General features: G+C 34.7%; 2 protein-coding genes across 2 annotated transcripts; both read right to left on the bottom strand.

Annotated features, from left to right (window-relative positions):
- Positions 1 to 206: 206 nt before the first annotated feature.
- On the bottom strand, positions 207 to 2,054 carry LOC306902044 (zymogen granule membrane protein 16-like). The gene is made up of 4 exons (XM_079470326.1): positions 1,923 to 2,054; positions 1,743 to 1,812; positions 1,392 to 1,518; positions 207 to 1,245 (listed from the first exon to the last, which is right to left on the bottom strand). Exons 2-4 carry the CDS (start codon positions 1,795 to 1,797, stop codon positions 945 to 947), a joined length of 483 nt encoding a protein of 160 aa, XP_079326452.1. The 5' UTR covers positions 1,798 to 1,812; positions 1,923 to 2,054; the 3' UTR covers positions 207 to 944.
- A 5,221-nt stretch (positions 2,055 to 7,275) lies between these two features.
- Positions 7,276 to 16,633, bottom strand: LOC306901345 (zymogen granule membrane protein 16-like; the record flags this gene model as incomplete). Its single annotated transcript, XM_079469026.1, has 5 exons — positions 7,276 to 7,630; positions 7,837 to 7,963; positions 15,884 to 16,005; positions 16,133 to 16,259; positions 16,624 to 16,633. 5 exons carry the CDS (start codon positions 16,631 to 16,633, stop codon positions 7,276 to 7,278), a joined length of 741 nt encoding a protein of 246 aa, XP_079325152.1.
- Positions 16,634 to 16,880: the final 247 nt, after the last annotated feature.

Below are 16,880 nucleotides of genomic sequence, written 5' to 3'. Positions count from 1 at the left end.
GAATCCAGCAAACATCAATCATTACTAAATTAAAATGTACATAAGTTTGTCCATTAAACAGTAGGTAATTTTGCGTACTTGATTATTTATGTCTGTATTATTAATGTATATTTGTATTGTACAATTCACTGCATCAATGTCATTTAAAACAGCCAACCGTGAAAACACTTTCATATTGCATATCAACCAAACCAAAAACGCGAAGTGTAGAAAGTGTAGAATTTTATTTAACACATCTGACATTTGTGTTTATTTCAGCTATCATTCTATTATTGAGGAATAATAATATATTATTATATAAGTATTAATAATCATACTTACAGTGATTATACTGTGTTAAGCAGAAACTGTCACAATAATTTACATTTATGCATTTTATTCCATAGCGACTTACATTGCATTATACATTTGTTTCTGATTATGTGCAATCCCTGGGATCAAAGCCATGATATTGGCGTTGCAATCACCATGCTCTAACCACTGATCTACAGCTAAAGCCATAATGAATTGTAAGGAATATATAGTTGACATTTTAGAGGAAATCATGATTATGTTGAAATGAAACTCATACTAAACATTTTTTTTTTTTTTTTTTTTTACTATTGTAAACACAAAATTAAAACCATCCCGCCACTCATTACATAAAACAATTTACTGAATAAAACATTTGTGATACATTTTTAAATTAGAAAGGCTGCATGAATGAGTGTGAATAGTGGGTAAAAAGACATTATAATGATGTTGTCCTAACATGTTGAAATAGAAATTGCCTGATGAAAATAAGAGGAACCACCTAAATATACATAGAAAGTGAACTATATCAGTGCTGAAACACTAATGAAAATAATAATGAAAAATTTCATTTTGTCAGGACACAAACAGGTAAGAACAAATAATTGCATTTAATTAAGTAATCATGCTTAACAAAAACAATGATTAGCTCTTTATCTAACCAGGGCCCAATGAGCCCCTATAGATCTTAAGGCCCATCCATCCTGTCGACCACTGAGAAAGCGCAGTTGACTTCCCTTCGTGGTGGGGAAGAAGTTGAATGAGGATCCAACAGACGTTCCCACTTTGAAAGATCTCCCTAGATTTGTGACAAACATAATCTCATAGATGTAGCCTGAGTGCTTCCCAGAAACTTGGATGATGATTTCTTTGTCGTAGAGTTGCATCTCTTGCTGGTTTCCATATTGTGAACCAAACACTGCCGTCCAGTTACTCTCATATCTCAGCTGAATGCTGAAACAGATCATACGATCCATAACACATTTCATGACGAATTGAACAGAATGTTATAATAGTACTTCTTTATTATATTTAATAGACATTAATAAAGACATGTTTTCTTAGAATGTTGGTCTATATGGCTGTTTGAGCTAACATACCCGGTAATATAGTTGCCTGGATATTCCCATAGTCTGATTGCTGTGATTCGACCATCAGTTGCCGTGGAGAATTCACTGCCGCTGCCATCTCCGACACTTAGAGAGTACTGGTAAACATCCGGCACAGCTATAACAAAGAGTTAATCCATGAACATCCAAACAAAAAACAAAGGATAAATGAGAGAATCTGTCAAACCTTTACAAAAGGGTTAGTAAAACGACGTTACATTTAATTCACTTTATAAAAAAATGTGTTACTTTAAATTACAATTTGAAAACAATTTCAAGCAGACAGTAGAGAATGGTGAATATAATACTGTTTATATATTTATATATCGATCTGATACTTACGTGCTGTTGTGCCTATAGCACAAACAGCAGAGAGAATCAAACACAGAGAGAGCATGATGTTCACCCCAAACTGCAGATTCACAATAAAATAAAATAAAGGAAATACATGAGTTAAAAACTTAGTTTTATTAGTAGTTTTAAATACTAATGTGTTTAAATAAAATGATTTGATGTCAATACCTGTAGTGCAGCCTGTTGTGGTTGATAGTTAAGATGTCTGGTGTGTTGTTCTGCATTAACACTCGTCACACCTCTTCTTGTTCATGCAGGAATGTTTCAGATCTCACAACCAATGGCGTGTTTGACGCTCGCATTGTCCTAACCACCAATACCACTTTTTATTTTGGGTGTTAAAACATGTGCGACATCTTTTTTTGTGATTTTCTGTTTCCTACATAAAATCATCCAACATAATGTAAAGAACAGTCTGTGGAAATATAATCTTGATATATTGACTGAGTGTAAAAGATTCAATTAATAGTTAAATTAATGCTTGAAATTAAATTATTAGCCTTTACCCGCTCACATATTTTACAATAGTAGAACTTTACAGCTAAAATGTATGCTTTGTATGGTTCAACTGTTAATATTGTTGATGTAAATATAAGAACTTGAGTGATTCTTTGTATTGTTGATTATTAGAAAAATATATATATATAAAAAAAGAACCTTTTGAAACATATCTGCAGTCATTATTTCAGATCAGCATGATCTTTCATGCTTTCGTTACCCTCTGAAATGATGAGACAAAGTTTCCACAAACAAAGAGCCAGAACAGAGTATGGAAAAAGTTTATCTGGTTTGCCAACAACGTATTCCGGCAAAACTCATACATATTACATATATGTTATAACAAACTGGTTTGCCATTTTCCTTGTATAAATTACTTTGATGGATACATCCCATCATGTCCAGATTATGATAAAATCAGTTGTTAAGGAAGCAATACATAGGAAAATAGGTTACAAATAATGAAAAGAAATGATAATGAAAGTAATAAGTAAGGTAAAACAGTAAATTACCTTTCTCACAAAGGTAAGATTACAAGATATAAACTGGTTACACTGCCTAAACTAGCAAGGAGGTAACAGTAACCTGGGGAATTTTGAGATTAATGAAGACCGGCAGTTTCTCAAAAGTCTAATGGACAGATCATCATGGTGGTGGCACGTAAAGAATAGCTGGAATGCCACTTAATGCCATCAAGTCTCCCAAAATGTTGCCACACCACCAAGATTTGATGGGCCACAGGCATCAAACCACCAGCCTTCAGAACAACAAAATTGAGACAATCATTAAACTTATAATATGAATTTGTCAATGTCCTGTAAAGTTTGCTTAGTTCCAACCAGGGGCGATTTTAGGGTCAGAGCTTTAGGGGTGCTGAGCACCCAATGAGCCCCACTGCCACCACCCACCCTCTTTTCACACAAAAACAAAAAATGAGTCTGTTGAAAAATAACATAATCATTTTAACCTTGATTCAACTAACTCCAAAATCCAGATTCTTGTAAAAGACACATTTTTTTAGAATAACAACATTTCTTACTCCAAGTTTTAGGGTTGCTGAGCTTTTTTTTAGGGGTGCTGAAGCACCCCTAAAAAGGGGTTAGCTACGCCCATGGTTCCAACCCTAATAAATTTGTATCCCTAAAGTACCCGCATAGTTGTATTTCTGAACTAAAGTCTACCCACAACCAGGGAAGAATTTAGTGATGTCACACTGAATCTATAATTCAAAATAATGAATGCTTCACTTATGTATTTCTATGTATATTCACCTGGATGTCTGCTGCTTCAACTGTGAATGCAAACAGAGGGTAAGTGGTGATCTTAAACTCCAAGTGTTAGATGGTGATTGGTTAGGTGGTGATTGGTTAAGTGATGTAAGATTGAGCTGAACTTGCGCTGAAGCTTACATTTTCAATCTGTTTGTTTGTCAATAATGTACAGAATATTAAGGCAGGGTTAAGAATGTAACTGTGTTATCAAATATAATATCATGAAATCTCACAGTACAGATTTGTATATAACCAACAGTATGTGTATAGTAAGATGTGGATATATAGTGGATGCTGCCACATATCCTCTGAACCACATGACATGCGTATGTCGTTTGTCCCTTCCTCAAATATGACAACAGGAGCATTAACGCCTCTCCCTGAACACACAACCATCACCTACCGTGATTATAAACTGTACATTTTGGGGTATTTTTTTCAATAATAGCGTGTGTTGTGGTTTAATTTTCATTTCTAAATGTCTTGATAAATGTATTTACATTACACATACAGTACAGGCACTTTGAGTAAGAAACGCAACACATTTATTCATTAAATAACAAAAACACATGATTAATAGTTAAAATGTTTAAAAGTACAAATATTCCAAGTGTACCAAGGTGAAACGATCGATGGGGAACAGACGCAAAAGCGCCGCGATCACTTTCTGCAGTGTTTCCTGATTTTCTAATCTGGTTCCATAACAACATGCGAGGAATGTGATAGGTCGAGAAGGCTCAAGCTCAAAAAATTAAATGGTGGCCGAAATGCCAGTTGCAGCAAAGTTTTGTATAAATGTACGTTTAATTTTAACTTTCAACGACTTCTGATTACATTTCTAGTGAGAAATTACTATTGTAGTTTTTAAACATGTGATTGGTTATTTGGTTTTTGCCACCAATTGTTTATAATTCGAATAGACTTCTGTTTCTCTGGGCTGACGCTGCCTCCGAAGTCGTGGCGTTCGGCTGCTATTTGTAACCAAATGCTGCCAGCATTTATTTTACTAAAAAAGTCAAGTCTAAACACGGCCATCGTTTTTACTTGGAGGCAGACTGGGATACATATAAAATAGTTTGACTCTCACTTTTGTGTGGAGCATCCTTCAGGGTTATTTTTAAGACAATTTAACTAATTAAAATATGAATATGGTTTAGTTTTGAACAAACTCACACCAATCCAAACAAAACATTATCACATTGCAGCATCATACACATAGTTTCATTTGTTGATGGAAACCTGATGGAATTCAATACTTACAAGGATTGTAAATCTAAGGTAGGCTGCATTGAAACACTAAAGGTATATTTACAACAGATTGCCAGGTTGTGATTCCCAAGAACATGAACCAAGACAAACATCATAAACGGTTTCACTTCTATGCGCACCTCGTCTGAAGTTTCAGTCTGTGTTTGGTTATAATATAATATTTGTTAATATTGAATTTATATTCAAATTAATTTCGATTTATTTTGTTGTACAAATATTGTATTCAATTAAATGAAAACTACTCAACTCATAGCGTTTTTTTAATGCAGTCATCGCACACTGCTTGAGATATCAAACTGATAAAACATTAAAGTATATCTGAATAATTTCTCACCCCATTTTAACTCAACGTGTATTCAAATGAACAGGTGTATCATGTTTTGTACATTTACAACAGCAACATCATCTTTCTTGATAAACTGTATTTGAATTTTATTTTATGTCCAATTTTCATATTATTTCACAGGCCGATGTAAGACATACTTCCCCATCACCTCCTCATCGCATGTTTAGTAGATCAGCTGTTGTTTGTCTCTCTGGGAAGCTGGAGCTTGTTGCTGAGGTTGACTCTCATTGACTATTCCTTGGTTGATGAAAGAACTGCTGCACTGTTAACACTTCTTTCACAAATTTAATGTAACAATGCTCATGGGGACTGTCCCCACTCATATCTTATCTGCTTCCCTCTAACACCTCTGCCAACCTCTTTACTGAAGAGTTTTCACAATGTTATTGTGCCATGCATTTTACAGTGCAACAAACTTAAAATTTTCAGTACAAATGCTTTGAGGAATATCTATGAGCCCTAGCGCCTGAAAAGATGGATTATTCATGCTTTATTTAAATAATAAGCTTTTATATAGATTTTAATGAGATGTATAACGAAATATAAGATGTGTATTATTGTATAAACGCAATAAAGATTTATGTGTTATTACTTAAAATCTCCTTAAGTTGAATTTACTTAAAAAGCATGATGCAATAATGGTGCACATATATTTTATGTAAAGTCAACACATCATTTTTTACAGTGTTGGAACCTGAAGGTTGCAGGCATGATCCTCAAAAGAAAATGACTGGGGCGCCCTTAAGCAAAGCATTCAACGTCATACATTCAAAACAGTTGCCAATCTTTCCACGAATAGATATTTTAGAATTACAATGTTTACATCTTTACGAACCATCCTTTGGACAAGACCAAAGTAGAGATGTTTGGCCATAATGCACAGCACCCTGTTTGGTGAAACCCAAACACAGCACCAACACCTAATACTGTCATGCACATGGTTGAGGGGTAATGGTTTCGGTTTCGGCATTCACAAGACCATTTAATTATTCTGAAGTCAAATTTTATCTTAAGCTTGACTGAAATTGGGTCATGGTTCAGACTGGCTGAAAAAGAAAAGAATTAATTTGTTAAGACCTACATACTGAGTTCAGACCTCAAAAAGAATGATATGCGACGTCAGGACTCATCAACAAACCATTTCATCAAATTCCCCAAAACCTCAATGAACTAAAATCAACATTGTGAAGAAGATTGAATCTAAATACCTTCACACTGATGTGAGACACTGATTAAGTCATGCACAAAGCCCTTACCTCAAGTAATTCAGATTAAAGGTTAAAGCTATTGAGCTACGGGATGTACTAAGTTTTTCACACATGGCTTCTTCAAACTACAGACCTGCAAAAACGGAATATGGCAGAATATTAAAATTACAACCAAAGATATATTTACAAATCAAAATTGTTACAAACTGTTAAAACGGGTTTCCATCTTTGCATCGTCTAATAAAACCCCTTGATAAAAGCACCTGAAAAATGTTTTACTTTAAAGTAGCTGTTTCTCTCTTTGTCTACTCATCTGTTTCTCACGGTAGCCTACTATAATTAGCCATATTCATCCTGGTTTTACTTTCTTTTTTGTGTATTTGGGACAAACAAAGCAACCAAGCAACATTACCGTTCATTAGCATTATTAGCAGCAGTGAACAATGTGTTCGTCATGCAGGCAGTCAAATGCATATCTATTCAGAGAAACTTGAAATACATGTAAATTAAGAACTAATTTAGGCAAAGTGATAGACTCCCTCGATCCCCGCATCATGTTTACGCTTGAAATCTCACTTCTAGTTCAAGTCTTCTCAGTTCATCTTCCGATCCATTTATTAACATTTATGCATTTGGCAGACAAGTTCGTTCAAAACGAGTCACGGTGCAAATGTACATGTGATCTCTCGGTTCATCCAGTGAAACAGTGAAGATTAAAGCCATTTTCCACAATCGTTTAACCTCTCAGATACCTTAGTTTCAGTTTTCTTAAATAGTTCTTAAAAAAACAAGAGAATGACAATAGTGTTGCTCACACGTGTTTATTTAGACCGTAACTATCTATGTAGAACACATTTGGAATGCGCTAAAATAACAAAACAAAGTGTGTTTGTAGCTGTTTTGCATTGGACAAGACAAACTAGTCATTTTTAAGGCTGAGCTGTACCAGTACCGCCCTCAGCCGTTGCACTGGGGTAATACACAGCCCAGTGAGCTCCAACGGAGGTGATACCTTGTCCATTCTGTCGACCACTTAGGAAACGTAGTTCGCTTCCATCATGGGTGGGGTAGAAGTTAAATGAGGTTCCCGAAGGCTGGCCCACTTTAAACATGCGCCCGTGATTAGTGACAAAAACGAGCTGAAAGATGTAACCATAGTAACCATAGTCGTGTTTTCCTGAGACCTGAACGATGAATTCATTGTCGAGCAGCGTCATCTCCATTAGATTGCCGGTATTTGCTCCCACCATTTCTGTCCAGTTACTGTTGTATCTCAACTGCAACCTTTACAGATATACATATGAGATGTGCATATGATCCCAAACCATAAGGAATAAAATGCTTAAAATACAGAATGTAAATATGGACCTGCCAATAAATGTTTTTTAAACAATTCTATAATATCATCAAATTTCTTTCCTTATAATAAAAATAACTCATTTATCATCCTATTTAGCATAATTCTACCCTATATGCATAAATTGGCTTACCCAGAAATGTACCAACTAGTGTACTCCCAGGCTCGGATACCTGTAATGCGACCCTCATGTGCAGTGGAATACGAACTTCCAGTGCCGTCCCCAGCAGCGGGTGAGTATGAGTAAAAATCAGGTAAAGCTGAAAGAAGGAATGTTCAACAAATGTGTTTTAAAAACAATCTATCTAGCAGTATATATTTAATCTGGTTTAATAATCTAACCGATGTTTTTCTTTAAATTGTTTTGGGGTGTCAATCAGCTCCCTATCTAAATGTCATCAAAGAGTTCTAGCACTGGTAAGGACACTGGCTGACTACACATAGTGACTGTTAACTTCTTTGAGTATAAAACGTCACCACAGTGTTAAATTTTCAATTTAAAATCTCTAGTTCAAAAGGTGCCTGTACAATGTTTAGGTTAAAACAGATTCTCTTTACAGGGATATATAGATTCCCTGATCAGGGACGACTAAACAAGGGATCTGATTGAGATGTACCCTTGGTTCGTTCATGGGCACCTAATGCTTACTCCAGAGGGAAAATATTTAGAAAGCAAAAAATTGTCTCAATATAATGTAATGCAACTGTCCACCTGATACTATTTTACAGTTTGATCTGTAAAACGTAAAGATTGAAATTCATTCTACATGGTTTGATTTTTAAACCTGTCCTGATGACATGCATTGTATGATGTTTTTGACTGGCAGCCCTTTAATTGATCAAATATAAGGCTGATTAGCGCCCTCTTGAGGCGAATGCTTTATTGTATGTGACGTCACCACAGAGGACACAGATGCTCTGAAGCACAGTCGCAGAAATGTCACTTTTTATTTGAATTTATTTATTTTATTATTATTTATTTTTTTAATAGTTTTTGGAGTTTATGTTACTCATGCCTGTTTTTTCTGTAATTTTATTTACATGTTCTAAATAAAAAAATTTAAAAAAAAAGCACAGCCGCAGAAGAACAGAATAAAAATAATCCACACTTATACATGGATTAAAGTGAAAATAATTCTTCCGACTGAATTTTTCAAGTTATATTCCGACATTGTATTTAAAGTCCCAGTGAAATAAAAAAGATTTTTTTCATGAAATATTGAAGCGTTTATTGTAAACAGTTTATCGATGTGGGCCATTCTCTTTAATCTTTAGCTAAAATCTGAAAATGCAATTCCTTCCTGTAATGACTGTCCGTCTTAAATTAGACGTCTTGTGTGGAGCATCCATTAACTCCTCCCCATGTCAGTCTGCTGCCAGTTCCACTTCAAAATGCAACAGCATGTTATACATCAGCACAAAAAGGTGGAAGCCACACCCCCTATTTTTCTCATTAGAAATTACATATCACTAGGAAATGCGTCATTTTAAAGTGGAGGTAACATGACAAGTCATGAATTCAGTCTTCTTTATGTTTTTGAACTTGCTGGCTTCTCATGCTTAACATGGTCAATTTGTTAAAAAACAAGTTGGACGTATGACGTAGTATTGCTGTGCTTTATACACTCCCCCAGAACTTGTTTTGGAAACTTTTTCTTAATAGGGATCTGATTCCTTTTATTGAGCAAGGGGGAAAAATAGCCTGCCCATTCAAGATTAGCTGCGCTGCGTCAAGATTGGCTTTGCTGTTGGCCTGCAGATCATTACTTTTGCGATAGGGAGAGAAGTTTGAGGTGTGTTTGTTAGTTCATGGCATTTCAGTGATGGATGTTATATAAACGGTGGATATAACGCTGGATTTGGAGATCATTTGAAACTGATAGATGATGCGGTTACAGTGCTAAAAGATGCCCGACATGAACCACATGCGGTAAGTCAAACTTGATCATATGTTTCTTCTTTGTTGGCAATCGTTGTGTAAGTGCATAGTGCATATTTTTATTTCACTGGGGCATCAAATAGTCGAGACCAATTTTTAAGGTTTTAAGGGGAGATTTTTTAAACCGCTTTAATATTGCCATTGCGTATTTTAAAAGCGATTTTCAAGCAGTGAAACAATTATTCTTACCTTAACAAATAATCTACCTTGAATAAATAATTTAAGAATAGTTTTCTTAAAGTCTTAATAATTAATAGAAAACAGTAATAGCACCACCTTAAAGACCATTAATAATAATAATAGGCTAAACAGCTGTCTGAAGTTTCAGAGATGCAAAATCTCACCATAAAATTACAATAAATTACATTAACGCCCACACCTACCCCAACCCTGCACCAAACCTTACGATAATAACAAAATGGTAATTAACTGCTTTTCCACATGTCAAAAATTATGCGGTATTTAAGTGTGCATGCCAAATGGTGGTAGCTGTCCTTCTAGCCAAAACCGACAGTGACCGTTGGCGACTGTTGGCGACAGGAAGTGGGCGTGTCTAGAGACACATCAAAGTTGAGAGTTGCTCAACTTGGTGCAAAGGATAAGTGACTTTCGGGAGGGACTACCAATAGGAGTAAAGCAACGGAGGTCACGCCATCTGTCTCCAGGCAGTTTTAGCAGGGTTTGTTTATAAATGTTATAATAGAGCAACAAAATGTAGTCTGTTCTAGCCTTATAATGACATCATAGCATGAGACGAGCGCGGTTGGAAACCATTATATTTAAATATAATGAAACCGTTATATTTAAGATCTTACAATATAGGCCAATCATATAATATCATAAAATATAATTTATTGTTACTAAATCTATAATAAATTATTACGACATACAATGCAACCTTTACTTTTTTTTAAATAATTTTGTTTCTGCTTTTTATATATTGTGATATTAACATATTTTCATTACAGTACTGTATATTTAAATTTTTTGAAATAAAATAGTACAAACTTTTGCTTAAGTGATTGTTTTCAGCAAGTATTTACTTAAACATTATCAGCACCATTGTATCATTGTATCTTAAGTATTTGTATCAATACTGTGTGTATTTTACCCAATGCTGGTGGGCTTTGTACCCCAGTATGTTTAGCCAGGGGCGCCCCCAAGGGGTGGCCATGGGTGGCCACGGCTACCACTGTATAAACTCTGGCCACCCCGTGGCTACCCCAGTGTGATTTTGCAGTGGGTGCTATTAATTTGAATACATAATGTAAATTCACAATCGTTCGTGAAGTGAAATAAAATGCAACAAACGTAAACTGATATGTATGCCATACAGTAGTCTACTGTATTAATTACATTCCAGCTGCTGTCAGAAGAGGCTACAAGCGATCTGCCACCGGCTGCATCTTCACACGCGACAAATTGATTTTGGAAAATGTTTTACCAAAAAAGGTTACGGACTGCAGCTTTAAATTCATATAGTTACATTAACCAGAAACAAACGTAAACAAGTATAACACACATTACGCTGAATTCTTTGTTTGTTTTTGGTGCCACCCCAAGATTTTCCTGTAGCCTCCTAGTGGCTACCCCTCACACAAAACCTGTTGCGCCATCAATGTTTAAACTTATTTTCTGCAATCATACGTTAGAGGTGTTAAAAGCTTTTTTTTTCTTAAGGTGTGCCTTTAGCTTTCAAACACAGGGATTTATTGTTCCAAAACACACACAACAATGAGATCAGACAACCATGCTTAGAACAGTTTAAGTTTTTATAGCAGTGGAGTGATGAGGGAGATTTCTGACAGGAGACATCCCATGATGGGAAATGTAGTCCAGGGGGTAAACACAATTAATGGAGAACACCGGGAAGCAGACAGGGGCAGACAAGACTGTCCGTGACACATTAGCTGCCTTCCATTTGAGAGGGTTCCTTCACAGTGTTCACTGCTGCCTATTCTATCTGAGCACAGGATATCCATTGAAATAAATTTAAAAAAGCTCAATTGGACATCCCTGCAACGCCATCAAGTTATTGCGCAGATTATAATTAAAATAAATATTGAAACTTTACTTTTACATTTAAAAGAAATATACATAAACGTTACACGCATTATGCATCTAATCAATCTAATATTAACTTTTGTTTATGCTTGTATTTTATAAAGGTAATGTTAGTGTATTTATTCTTTTACTGATGCAGCTTTTATTATTTGTAACTCTACTGTTAGCCGATGCAATATAAAAATACATTTTTAATTTAATTTAATACCGATAACATCTCATAAAATCTATCTGAAGCATAACTTTTTTACTCTCTCTGAAATGTATAGCAGCAACAAGCATTTCAATATACTCCTCCATTCTTACTTTAATTTGTTCAGTCATTTATTCTTATTTAATTTAGTCATTGTAATTTTTTCTTTTTAATTCACATTAATTTAAACAAACAAACATTGTACAAACTATGTTCAAGTCTAAGGTGCAGGAGCAATTTGCTGGTTGTGCAGGTGACCTCATCTCCTTTAGGGCACTGCTCCATCTAGGGCAATGTTCATGTATGTAAGGTCTACTATTTTTGGAAAATGGCCCATAGGTCTAAGATGATTCATACCATCGTTTTTAGATGTAATAAATATGTGTATGGGATTAATGACCTGAGTATGCTTTGGGGACTGTGCATCTGCAGCAAGTAAAACAGAAAAATCTGATATATGAGTGGGTTATTTCTCCATAAGTAAATATGAGTCATATTTTTATAATAGGAATTGCCTATACTGGACTAACCAAGCGATAACTTCCAGGTAACACTATATTTTTTGATCTTGACAACAAAATGGACAATGGACTTGTCTTGGTCTACTTGTGTTTACACTTCTGTTTTTTATTATTATGTAGTTATTATGGACTTTTAATTATGAATACCCTTAAAATGAAATATAATGGTTACAACATATTTGTTAAAATAATGATTTATACTCACGCATAGCCATGCCCACTGAAAAAACTCCAGCAAGAACCAGAATAAGATTCAGCATTTTCAAAAAAGATTGCTGTCCAACGCACTCTTAGAATCTAAAGGGAATCGAAATGAACATGGCGTTTATTAGCACTATATTTGTATTTAAATGTATTCCAGTCTACGTAATATGATCATTAAAGCAATGATTTCCACTGTCCCTAAACATGCTCTGATGCTCTTTCATTGCAAATTGCTTTGCAGTTCTTTGGATTGGGCATGTGCAAAAATACACAATAAGTATCCAACAGCAAACTATTATTTACTATTTAACTATTATATAAAACACATTATTAGAATGTGGAAATAGATGTGGTCTGTGTTATTGTTACACACCCATGAAAAAAACACTGCCTTAATAGTCTCAATATCAAATAATAGCATGACATAAATCAAAGGGCAAAAACAAAGACATTAAAATAGACAAAGACTGAGACTTGAATCTGTACCTGTAGATGAGCCTGGTTGATGTTGACAGGACTGTATGCTGGTCTACGTGTATTTATGCTCTCCTGTTTGTCAAACCTCTTCTGTTGGATAATGTTTTTGTGTTTCACACGACGTACATGCCTTAGATGGATGTATTGGAATTCATGATAACATCTGGCAGGTGTGCAGAAAAAATGCTGACAACAGTTCACTGTTACTTAATTCGTTTTTAGCAACGTATTTTACCGTATTTTAGCAACTATTTTTGATGCTACTTATTTGATTAATGTGATTGAATGATCTGCCTGTAATATTTCTGATATCTAAGACAAAATGTCAGCAGGCTGAAAACTAAATCGTGTGTGCACTTTGAATGATTGTATTGTATAACAAGCTCTACAATACAGAAAATATTTTGGAGAGATAATATAATAAAAAATAAAATGACAAACATCAAAGTATGCTTTATAGTGATAATGATGACCTCCAGGCAAACTGGGCATGAATTTCTGGATTGTGAAAATCTAGAAATTCCAGTGAATTACAGGAATTGAATATTTCCTCATAGCAGACATTACATTCTCGTCACGAGATAAACTAGTTTCTGCTGTATTTGACATTGACTGATTTAGCACTTTTATGTATATTGTTTAAGGTCATTATACATACAAACAATTACAAATGTTAAACTGATGTTAATACAATGAGAGAATCTATTGAAACTATATTTACTGAAATCATAATGTATATTATGTATTATAATGAAAAGAAAATGCTTTTTCATCTCCTTCTGAAGGTCTATAGTGGCTATCTGAGCAAATTTATACAATTGCAAGAGTATTTTTTAAGTACACGTGTTCTCTGGGAATTAACTGCTGGTCAAATATTTGTTATTTGTCTAGTCTGTGTTCTGCAGTTCCTCATCTTTATATATATATATATATTTTTTATTAAAGGTATGGCTTATTAAATAAAACTCAAATGTGTGTTTATTATTATAATTGTTTAATATTACAGGTTACATTTAGCTGGGACTGAAAGTTGTTTATTGATATTTATATGTCCACTAAATATTGATATTTAAAATTTGATTTAAAATAATTATTCATCATTTTTGTTTGATTTGTACTTTTATTTTTTAGGTTTCAAGTGTAGTTTAATCCTTGAAGTTACACGTTGTTGTGCATAACAATAGGCTGTTCTGAAGAGTTGAAATTGATTCTCTTATTCTTTCAAAACACTTCCTCATACTTGCTTATTAATTATTACACTCAGCTATTGCAAGGTACAGATGACTTCATTATTTCATGTCACGTCCTTTTAAAGAGTATCAAAACCACAAAATATAATTTGTTATTAAGCAATTTATAAAAAAAAGTACTTTCCCCAAATTATAAATTATCACTAATCACTAATCCTAGATAGAAATTAAAAAACTGTTGGAACAGTGGTTAAAAAATATTTGCTAAATATTGTTATGTCACTGTTATATTTGTATGGAATGCTCGATTCCGGTTGGTCTGTCATAACTTTCTTAGACCTCATTTCATTTTAAATTTGTGTCTTGGCTTAAAGTGTCAATCTGTACTTTTTTATATAAAATATTTAATAAAACCAATTATTGTGCAAGTACTTGAAAGAATAGTGTTTAAAAATGTGTCATTCCCCTTGCTGGATTCACGGCGGAAAGCTTGCAATAATGGTTTGTCATAATTTTTTCTCCGGAAATCCTTATTTGATGTGTTTCGTCTATGCGTCATTTCATCACATTCGTAAACAGAACGAAGAGGATCCGGCTGCTAGCCCGCCTGAGGATGCTGCGGGTGCACATCTGGTTTGTAGCGTGTCTTCACAACTGCTGGGTAGGATTGTATACAGAAAGTTTGTCCTGTAAACTTTTAGTATTATATATGCCGCCGTTTAGTACTTTTATTTTTACACGCCAAACATCTTGGGATTCATCAGTTGAGAAAACGAAGAAAGTTTGAACTGATGAGAGTACGATAGGACCAAAATAATATAAAAACACTTCAACACAGCCTCCATTTGAGCTATTTGGATCTGTTTATGTTCTTATTTGTTTCGTGTTATATCATCTGCCATGTTATCTGTTATGTTTATTATGCGCTACTGATGTACAGTGAAGATTCTCACCGGTGCACTGTCACAGGCCACATGTGAAATACGACTCAAAACATCAGACTCATCCTTACAGTTGAGCAGTGTCTGATCACAACTCGCGTAACAAAATACCTCTGCACATCAATCTTACGGATTGACACTTTAAAGTCAATAGCAAAATGTACTGTACATATTTCTTACTTAAATACAAATAAATAAATTTTTGACACGTATTCTTACTTAAATACAAACAAATAAATGTATGACACATAATTCATAATTCATTTGACTTTTATAAAGGTTGAAGAAAGACAAATATGGTCAGACAAGACAAATCTCAAAGGACCATACATAGCATAGGGTAAAATGAACAAATCATTGGCTAAATATGTTGAAAAAGAATCTCACTAATGCACAAAATACGGCGGATCAACATATGCACGGCTGAACTGACTTTCTTGACTGTGCTTCAAGGCATTACACTGTTGTCACTGCTGTAAACGGCCCAGTGGGCCGCGATGGATGTCAGGCCCCAACCATTTTGTCGACCACTTAGGAAACGTAGTTCACTTCCGTCGTGTGTTGGGAAATGGTGAAATGATGTGCCTGAAGGCTGTCCCACTTTAAAAGATCTCCCATGATTAGTAACAAACATTAGCTCAAAGATGTAACCGGAGTCATGCTTTCCAGAGACCTGAACAATCATTTCATTCTCAACTAGCTGCATTTCCATTGGAGTGCCAGCATTTGTACAAACCAGGTCTGTCCAGTTGCCATCATAACTCAGTTGGATCCTTGAGAGATAGGGTTTATCATCAATATATATCAGAGTGATCACAAACCTTATGAAACATTGTCAAACGAACCAAAGCACTTGTATCATCTTTAAAATCATATCATGTGGGTTGTGGGCTAACTTACCCTCCAATGTACGCACTGGCATACTCCCAGATTCTGATTCCAGTGATGCGGCCCTCGTGTACAGTGGAATACATAACTCCACTGCCATCACCGGCTTCAGGTGAGTATGAGTAAAAATCAGGTAAAGCTGAAAGAGAAAAGTAAGTCTGTGTGTAAATATCTTTCAAAAGTGGCTTTGAAAATGCCACAATGCCGGGCTGTGCTTGAACTTCTCTCTCATTGGCTCAAATTCTTAAACAGGACAGGATGTGATTAATAACTTTTACTTTTCGAAGATCTCAAAAATGCTTTACAAAATGCACGATAATATTCTAATATTCATTTCAATGTCATTTACAAAAATAATTAATAAATAATATCCTTAAGTTATATGTATATACATTCACAAAGCTTCTTTAGAGAAATTGATTTATCTTTGAACATTGGATAACATTAACATTGGATTTTGCATGTTGGGTAAAAAGTTGAGAGTTGAGCAGTCGAATACTTACGCATAGCCATGCCCACCGTGCAAAGTCCAGCGAGTACCAAAATCACATGCAGCATTTTGGAAGAAGTTATTGTTCAGCACTAAGAATGTAAAGGACATAGTTTACGTGTTTTAATACAAAGTGCATTCAAACATATTTAAATTGCATTAGAAATATAATTACCTGCAGTTATTCTTAATGTGGTTGGAGGAGACTGTCTGCTGACTAAACCTGCCTCTATTTATACTTTCTAAACAAACGTATTCTATTGGTTAAAG

The sequence above is a fragment of the Barbatula barbatula genome (assembly GCF_947034865.1).
Source record: "Barbatula barbatula genome assembly, chromosome: 12".
NCBI classification, from domain to species: domain Eukaryota; kingdom Metazoa; phylum Chordata; class Actinopteri; order Cypriniformes; family Nemacheilidae; genus Barbatula; species Barbatula barbatula.
This window is presented reverse-complemented; position numbering and strand designations above follow the sequence as displayed.